At 38.1% G+C, this 8,916-nt stretch overlaps 2 protein-coding genes across 3 annotated transcripts; one reads left to right on the forward strand and one right to left on the reverse strand.

The window, feature by feature from the left end:
- Positions 1 to 4: 4 nt before the first annotated feature.
- Positions 5 to 3,177, reverse strand: med20 (mediator complex subunit 20). 2 transcript variants are annotated; one of them, XM_086040743.1, is made up of 4 exons: positions 2,993 to 3,177; positions 2,245 to 2,390; positions 1,151 to 1,404; positions 5 to 1,071 (listed from the first exon to the last, which is right to left on the reverse strand). In XM_086040743.1, the coding sequence occupies exons 1-4, from the start codon at positions 3,004 to 3,006 to the stop codon at positions 850 to 852; spliced, it is 636 nt and encodes a 211-aa protein (XP_085896869.1). In that variant the 5' UTR covers positions 3,007 to 3,177; the 3' UTR covers positions 5 to 849. The 2 variants fall into 2 exon arrangements, with proteins under 2 accessions (XP_085896869.1, XP_085896870.1); XM_086040744.1 differs by lacking the exon at positions 2,993 to 3,177 and adding an exon at positions 2,817 to 2,986.
- Positions 3,143 to 8,831, forward strand: bysl (bystin-like). Its single transcript, XM_086040742.1, has 7 exons — positions 3,143 to 3,665; positions 4,602 to 4,761; positions 4,863 to 5,001; positions 5,153 to 5,286; positions 5,364 to 5,524; positions 6,855 to 6,957; positions 8,200 to 8,831. The coding sequence occupies exons 1-7, from the start codon at positions 3,407 to 3,409 to the stop codon at positions 8,552 to 8,554; spliced, it is 1,311 nt and encodes a 436-aa protein (XP_085896868.1). The 5' UTR covers positions 3,143 to 3,406; the 3' UTR covers positions 8,555 to 8,831.
- The last annotated feature ends 85 nt before the right edge of the window (positions 8,832 to 8,916 follow it).

The raw sequence follows: 8,916 nt of genomic DNA on the forward strand, positions 1-8,916 counted from the left end.
TCCATTACTGGCCACGCGGAGTTTATTATCCATTTTACAGAGCATATACTGTCAACTTTAGCGTTGTTGTCCATGTTTACTTTTCTGTATCTCCACATGGTTTCTAATCCACCAGCCCCTAAATTTAAAGTCAAGGTGGTAAAATGATATCAGGGTCCTAGTATTGGATAGGAGTATGAATACATACGTATAGTTTAAGCATTCCTTGTTAAAACCTCACCTTTAGGATAAGGAGAGGTTGTCAGTCAATCGCAGGGCACATTAAGAAAACCATTCAAAGCTATGGGCAGCGTACAGTGTTCAATTAACCTAACAATTTTTTAAATGTGTTAGGAAGTTGGTAGACATGTAGACAACACACGCAAGAACGGGGAGAACATGCAAACCCCACACAGCAAAGCGGCAGCTGAGAATTAAACTGTATCTCAGAACTGTGAGGCAGACACGCCGCCCTAAACAAATGTAAAAATAAACATTTATTCAGTGGTTGGATCTTTTTCATGAATGTTATTAACTTTTATTAAAAATAAAATGGCCCCTAATAGTAATAGATTCCCCACCCAGCCTTATCATCCCACAGTATTCACATGGTATTAGCATTCAGTCTTTAGCTATATATATGGCAGATAAGTGTGTGAACATTGTGAAAGGATAGCTGAATACACAAATGTTTCAAATATTTTTGATATGTGCACACACAAGATGGGTTTATACATGATTTTAAGGCTCCAGCAATGAAAATAAAAGGCCAGGCTTTTTTATATGGCAGAGGAGCAGAATTGATGAACATTATTAGTAATATTAAAAAAAAAAAAAAAAAAAAAAAGCTGTCTCCTCAGGAATGGCAATTCAGCGCACATTATTCCCTTGAATTTGCAGTTTACGCAGTTTGTTGAACAACTCCAGGTACTGTGTCATTGTGTCAACGCAGTCGGCCGGTGCAAAAATGCCATCAGGCTTGGCAGCAAATGGAGAAGGCAGCTCTGGGACGCTGGGGCCCAAGAATGACTGCATGAACTCCTTCATTAGATTCCAGCAGTCCCCTGGAACCACACAGGGACAATATTCCACCTGCAGAGAGAGTGAGTGTAGTTACAACAAAAAAAAGGTAGGGTAGGGGGATTTTTTTTTTTTTTAATGGTGCCCATACTTCGACTGATATTCCTCTGGCACTTGAGCTCATGGTCACTGTGCCAACTTTGATCAGGAAGTCACAGTAGCGGTATCGTGACCCCCGGCACTCCACTTTGTGGCCCTTGGCATTCTGAAAGTGGCTTTTTAACTTCACCATGAGAACGTCAAAGTTCGCGTCAGCTACCAGGCAGGGCCCATTTTCGAACAGAGCCAGGCAGCTTAGGGGGGTTTCTGAGTTGTGCATCACGTATAAGAGCTTGGAAGGCTGACCTGGAACACAAACGTAACACTATCACTGCTGTTTTACATTCAGTATAATGACGATTCTGCTTTTCTTGGGACTTCAGAGGAATACGAACGATATTTGTTTAGTCCAAATGGATGCCAAACACCTCACTATAAAGGTAGTAGAGCCATGTGGAGAAAATTACATGGATATGTCTACATAACATTTTATGTTTTTTAAAGTTACAAAAGTAGGTAAAATGGCTTTTCTGGTAGTGTAAATGTTTGCAACTCACAGTAAACCCGCAAGAATGATGAACTTAATCTACAACAATTTCTGCAAGATTATGTGCTGTATATTATATTTATATTCATTATATTTTCCAACTAAATAATGTGAGCAAAATATGAACATCCTGCGATTCAGTGTAGTTGTACACCACTGCAAACTACAACCATGATAAAACAAATATTGCGAATGCAAAAAGTCTCTGACCATTAAATGATTAAAGGCAAAATTTTTAATTAGGTATTCGCCTTTAATGATGTAAAATTAAAATCCTCCAACTGGATGGGAAATTATTTTTCTTATAGAAAAAAATTAGTAAATGCACCTTCTATAAATATAAAACCATAAAAATCACGACAATAATTATGACGACAACAAAGATGAAAGATATATTATTTACAAAGCTCCTCAATGTCCAAAAAGTACTCATAATTTATTATAGCTATTAATAAGTGACTAAGAAACATATTGCTTTTGACATTTTCCATGGTGAGAATGGAGAGCAGTGCAAAAAAAAGTAGTTGTTCTGCTGCACATTTTAGCACACGTTTGGAATGAAACATGTACCTAAACGAAATAACAGCCTAAAGTATTACCGCTGACACTTCCAGTCGCATGGTACGTCTCACAGTCGACACAGAAGCTGCCCTGTTTCACAGCTCCCAGCTGCTCTAGTTTCTTGTGCACCATGTCCACAGTCTGCTGCACACTCTTCCCCTCTGCCACCGGTACTTGGCACACACTGAGTCACAAATAAACATTGTTTTACACTCAACAAACAACAAATTGACCATGCCTTTGCGACTGAATCCGATCAGTGAGTCAGTGACTCACAAACACTATTCCACAGCACATTAGTGTGCCACCAGAGATCATTAGGAGTACCAAGGACAATTATCCAATGTCACTTAATTGGTCTGGAAATATGACTTATTTCTAGTACATATGCACTGTGGTTCACTCGTTCATTTATCTATGCCAGTTATGTAGCATGGCAGGTAGAACAATTAAATGTACTGCCACTAGATGGCAAGAGGTACATAATTCATCTTTGAATCCACGTGATCCCATGCATATAAAAGTCAGGAACACAGTAAACTGAGATGAGCTAATGATTATTTCAGCATGCAGTATCAATTTTTTGTTGCATTTTTGTTTGGCGGTGTACCGTGAGCTTTTCACATGTAAAGCGTGTGCCTTGGCCCAAAAGAGGTCGGGAATCACTGCATAGCTACGTTACTTAATGGACAAGGCGAAGCTGTAGAATGATGCGTTAAAGCGCAATAGGTTTAATAAGTGGCTATTCCAGCCGTACATTGCTACAATACAATCATAAAACCTCACCAAGTGACGCCCATTATTATTATTATTAGTCTCCAGGTGCTGTCTTCGTAGCAGTTTGAATACTTCCGGGTTAAGTTCTTCTTCGTCTAGTTTGTTGGCGGTGAAATTTTGTATTCCGGAAAAAATAAAACCAAGTCCAACAAAGATACATTCAAAACAATATTATAAGATACATTTTGTTAATTTAGTATCAACATTATAATTACACGAGACAGAAGAATTAATAAAATCAAGACTTTTGAGAGGCGAACATATTAAGGATGTGACGTAATTTAACTACTTCCCTTTTTAAAGTCACTGGCACGTGTTTAGCTAAATTCTGTTTACACTGTTTGGACCATTTCCACATTCATTAATTAACTCATGCGAACTAGTATATGAACGTTTTTGTTTCGTACTAAACAAAGTGCAACAATGCCGAAAGTGAGAAAATCTAAAGGAGGAGGTGACAAGCGAGGGCAGTCGGACACGCTGGTTGACCAGATGCTACAGGCCGACACGGTTCGAAGCAAAGGCCGAGTGAAGCTTCGCGACGATCGGGTAGAGAGCGAAGACAACTACGTGAACGAACGTTTGTCCAGGAAGATCTTGCAACAAGCCAGGATTCAACAAGAGGAACTCCAGAACGAATATGGCCTGGTGCCAAAGAAGAAAGCACCCGTCACTGTTCTCGGTAAGACGAGTAGGACATACAGCATTTTGCAACTACATCACAAAAACTAAAATTAAACAATTTGTTTTTAATGGAATTTGGTGTATCAATTGCATTTTTAAAATTAATATTCTGCAATATACTACATAAATAAGGTGGAAAGTTGTCTCAATTGCCGTAGTAAAACTAGCCTACAGAAAAGTACAGTATCTTCTGATGATGCGCTTCTGACATTGCGAAAGGAATGTTTGTTAAAGTGGAAGAGTACTATACAGTCTTTCAAATAAATGTGTAGTGTTATTTGCCGAATAAACGACACACAAATGCACATTTTGTATTTTCGAATGATAATTATCCCACATCTAGAGACACTGGTACAGATGCTTCTTGTGTGTAAATAGTAGTGTTTTAAATTTCTCTATGAAAAGGTAGGAGAGTTTAGTGTTGTAATGCCTCTGTTGATGTATCTGTTAATTTGTATGTTATTTGCTTTCTATTGTGTATCATGTTTGTAAATAAAGGGGATTGATTAATACCTTGAAGTACCAAAAAAATCAAGCACACCAAAGATGTAATGAAAGTTTAGTCACAGCGAGGGTAATCAACAGAAATTAAAGCATATTGCATCCTGTTTTGTCATATTTATGATCTAAAAGTTTTTTTCATACAGTATTTATTTACTGTGACACCGTTAGTTACCGCAGTGCTTATTGTATATCATTTGATTATTTTATATTTATGGCAGATAAGTGTTTTTCATACAAATATTTAACTATATGACTAAGGTATTGACAGACTACGGCATTGTCATAACCTACAGTTTTTCTCAATTTTTTTTTCTGCGTGGTAGTATTTTATTGTTGTCTTGTGTCACACACAGACACACACAAATGTTCCAGGTGTAACATAAGGGTTTCTCTAACAATGTTTTTTTTTTTCCTTGAAATACTTTTTCAGGTCCCTCGTCTCAGGATGCAGATTCAGATGACGAGTGGCCAGCGCTGGGAGAAACCGTTGGTAAAGGCGACGCCAACGCTGTGTATGACACCGAAGTTGTGGTCAACCCTGATGACGAGAAAGCTATTGAGATGTTCATGAATAAGAACCCCCCAATGAGGCAAGACCCGTGCACAATCTCGGCTTCGAATGTACATAATCATACATAAACAAATTATTTTTGTTTGTGTTTTTTTTTTTTTTTTTTTTTTTGTCATGCAGGCGAACCTTAGCAGACATTATAATGGAGAAGATAACAGAAAAACAGACAGAAGTGGGAACAGTGATGTCAGAAGTATCTGGCTGTCCAATGCAACAACTTGACCCTAGGATAGTAGAAGTGTACAGAGGTGTCAATAAGGTGAATTGTCTTAACATTTGCCAATTGTACTTATGCCCACAGATACAGTAAAATGAAATAATTTAGAATTTATTCTCATCCAAATGCATTTGTCAGCCTGAGGGGATTGCAGCCGCAGTTTAAATGTGTGTTTGTGCTACGTCCGCCTCAGGTCCTGTCAAAATATCGCAGTGGGAAGTTGCCAAAGGCTTTCAAAATAATACCAGCGCTTTCAAACTGGGAGCAGGTCCTCTATTTGACAGAGCCTGAGACATGGACAGCAGCTGCCATGTATCAAGCGACAAGGTCAGTTACCTGCATGATATGAATGAAGATTTTGTCAGAATGACTGGTTTCAGTATGTTTATTTGCTTTTGTTGCAGAATCTTTTCCTCCAATCTGAAAGAGCGAATGGCCCAGAGATTTTACAACTTGGTGTTGTTGCCCAGAGTTCGGGATGATATTGCCGAATACAAGAGACTCAACTTTCATCTTTATAGTGCTCTGAAGAAGGCCTTGTTCAAACCAGGAGCCTGGTTTAAAGGTGAGATGTTCACTCAGGGCCAGACTGATGACATCCTATACTGAGGTGTTTCAAATATTCAGTCTTTCCAGTTAATAATCATCCGTTTTATTGACACTATCCGAGAGATATTCATTTAATATGTTTATAATTGTGGCTGTATTCTGCAGTGGTGTACTGCACCGAATCTTATTAACAGCTGCTTCTTTCTTATTTTGTCTGGATAAATGAGGTTGCCAAAATAATAATATTAATAAGTCTGGGTCCTGTATGATTCCAAATGTTGTTGGGAAATATTTACACATTACAAATGAAGTTTCTTTAACATTGCCACTGTAGTTTTTACCGTATGCTCAGAGTTAAAATACTTACTGTAATGACATTCAGCTTCCTCAGGAGTGTAGTTAAAATTGTGGGCTTATTAAAGAAATATAGAAAATTATTTCTAAAATTATAGATCCCTTTTTGGTTCACAATGTCAACTGACACCAATTGCTTACACCATGGAAGGTTATGCCATAATTTATTACGTGGAATTTTCCACTTTGACCCACATTTTGAAACCTTCATTTTGTAATATGTCCACATGGTGGCAGTATTGCATCCAAAAACATTATGCTGCTGCTATTTGTATTTTATTGATTAATGGGCCTCAATTGTGTATTTCAGTCTGTGTTAAGATGGTTACTATAAGTTACTAACAATAGGTACTCAGAAACACACTTAAATTATTCATTTTTATTCTGTTGAAGAAACTATTATGGCATGCAGAAATATAGGTTAAATGTATTTCTAAAGACATGATTTGCTTGAACACAAAAAAAGATGATATTAAGACTTTGACTCAATTACAATTTGACACAATTTCAACAATAGTCCATAAACATTCATATGTGTATCGGTAATTTAATGTAAACAGGTCCAGAACCACCATCGTCTTTCTTAACCACGTATACTAAAGCACTCAATGTATAAAATGAGGATTTATAGATGTTTAATGTTAACCTTGACAAAGGCCTTAATAAATATTAAACATGTCATGATCTATTATGACTATTTGCCATGTGTTCTATAACCCTATCAACACTGTACAAATTGGAACCGTGGTGTCCTACGTGGCCGTTGACCCAGCCGTTGGAATTTATTGCCATTGTGTAAAAGATACACACTAATCATTTTATAACCTTAACCCATTCATTACATAAAGTCATATTTCAGGAATGTGTGTTAATTATATGCCCTATCAAAACACACGATATGCTTAGTCAAATTTGTAATCAAGCCAAACACATGTGGATTAATGTGGTTGGTGCAACATCTTTTTTTTTTAAATCTTCTCTTTGTCCCACAGGTATACTGATACCACTGTGTGAATCTGGGACGTGCACTCTCAGAGAGGCAATCATCATTGGAAGCATTCTCACAAAGTGTTCTATTCCTGTGCTCCACGCCAGGTAAGCATTGTCCCTCCTGAGACAAATGCTATTGTCTCGTCCACAAATGTCCTTCTAATGTGTCAGCTATGATATACCACAACACAGTATTAAACAATCCTCACTACTGGCGACTACGATGACCTTAAAAATGAATTAATAGAGAGCCCCGATGCTGAGCCAACAGCAACCCACACTCTCATTTACTGACACACACGTCACTTAGATGACAGGTCCGGGCTTAAAATCCACACACATTCAAAGTCACAGATACAGTTGAATGTAGAATGTCAGGATGGCACGTGATTAATAAATGGGGTAATAGTAGGATAGGATACTTGGTTATAAAAATGTTAGATAGCTGCAGCCCTGCAAAATTCTAATGGTCTTGCAGACATTAACCGTATTTTCCCAAATACTGTGGAATCACTGAGGTTAGACACAATCAACTCAGGTATTCTGAGAGAGACAGGTTTTCCCATATCAAGGTCCAACATTACAGTGGAAGTCAACCTCATAATTTTCTTTACGATAATGTGTTCTATGCGCCTCCACTAATCAAAGCACAGCATTCTGTTTAGTACTGCGTTTGTGGAATATGAGTTAAGCAGTAAAATCCACTCCTGTACATTTTGCCATTTGTTGTCAACTGAAAATGACACATCACAGTTGCTTAAATTCATTTTAAGTCAAGTTAAGCTTCAATGGATAAATCACGTACAAAATGTTTAAAAATAATGACTTAGAACTGTTATCCCAACAATGTGTAACATTGTGTTGGTGAGCATTGTCCTACAAATTGTATGATGAATTAAGTTCTCATTAGCACACACAGACGTTTGTGCATTATTGGACATAATAATCTGATGATGACGCGTCACTTTGCTTCGCTACCCTTGTTGTTCCATTCCGTGGTCCAGCTAACATGAATATATTAAGCCTCGCGGCGATCAGGCTAGCCGAAGCTAGCGGCATGAGGCTAACCCCTCTTCATGCCTCTTATCCAGTCATGTGTGCATCAATAGCATTTTGACAAACAACGTGTTATTTATTAATTTATTTAAAGAAATAATTGAAAACAGTTCCCATGTGTCTTAATAAATGGCTTTTTGACAATACCTTGAGGGGCATTTGAGGTGCCACGTTAGTTGTTGAAATTCAAAACGAGCACATTAAAATAGGTGGGGTCGGTTTGCATGCAGTGGAAGATTGCATAACGTGTACATTTTTTTTTTTTTTTTTTTTTTTTTTTTTACCTTTCAGCGCCACGATGCTCAAATTGGCGGAGATGGAGTACAACGGTGCCAACAGCATTTTCCTGCGTCTGTTGCTCGACAAGAAATACGCCCTGCCTTTCCGTGTGCTAGATGCCTTGGTGGCTCACTTCCTGTCTTTCCGCAGCGAACAGCGAGTGCTTCCTGTGCTCTGGCATCAGAGTTTACTCACACTAGCTCAGCGATACAAGGCTGACCTGGCCTCCGAACAGAAGACGGCGCTGCTGGAGCTGCTCAAGATACAAACCCACCCTCAGATCTCGGCAGAGATTCGCAGAGAACTACAGAACTCTGAGTCACGGGATATTGAAATCGGAATCCCCGCTACTGTTGATATGGACTGAGAAGTTGTTGATCCTTTATTTTTTCGCCCCATGAAAAATTAGTTGAACACAGTACATCAGGCATAGTTTCAACTTGGATTGTTTGGTATTTAAAAAGCACATCAGTGCTAATATGTTGTTTTTCCCTGGAGTTGCAGTGTCTGCACAGAAATTTTGTAAAGCTGTTTGTGTATTTGATGATGACTACAACTTAGAGCAAGCAGTTTGCATTAATAGCAAACTGAATCCTTAACAATTGGGAATGGAGATCACCTTATAAAATCACAACCTGAATGACTGAAGTAGTCCTGTGTGTGTTTAACCATTTGCAAAGATAACTAACTTCATGTGCCTCAGAACTGAGGCTAAACGTTTTAACTACT

The sequence above is a fragment of the Filicampus tigris genome, chromosome 9 (assembly GCF_054856515.1).
Source record: "Filicampus tigris isolate MCC_2025a chromosome 9, RoL_Ftig_1.0, whole genome shotgun sequence".
Classification (NCBI taxonomy): Eukaryota; Metazoa; Chordata; class Actinopteri; order Syngnathiformes; family Syngnathidae; genus Filicampus; species Filicampus tigris.

Excerpts from the sequence above, each read along its gene's own strand:
- bysl (XM_086040742.1), top strand. The coding sequence starts at position 3,407 with ATGCCGAAAGTGAGAAAATCTAAAGGAGGAGGTGACAAGCGAGGGCAG. Across the intron at positions 5,002-5,152 it reads TGTACAGAGGTGTCAATAAG|GTCCTGTCAAAATATCGCAG; the intron begins GTGAATTGTCTT and ends CGTCCGCCTCAG. Across the intron at positions 5,287-5,363 it reads GCCATGTATCAAGCGACAAG|AATCTTTTCCTCCAATCTGA; the intron begins GTCAGTTACCTG and ends CTTTTGTTGCAG.
- med20 (XM_086040743.1), bottom strand. Across the intron at positions 1,405-2,244 it reads TGCGACTGGAAGTGTCAGCG|GTCAGCCTTCCAAGCTCTTA; the intron begins GTAATACTTTAG and ends TTTGTGTTCCAG. Across the intron at positions 1,072-1,150 it reads CCAGAGGAATATCAGTCGAA|GTGGAATATTGTCCCTGTGT; the intron begins GTATGGGCACCA and ends CTCTCTCTGCAG.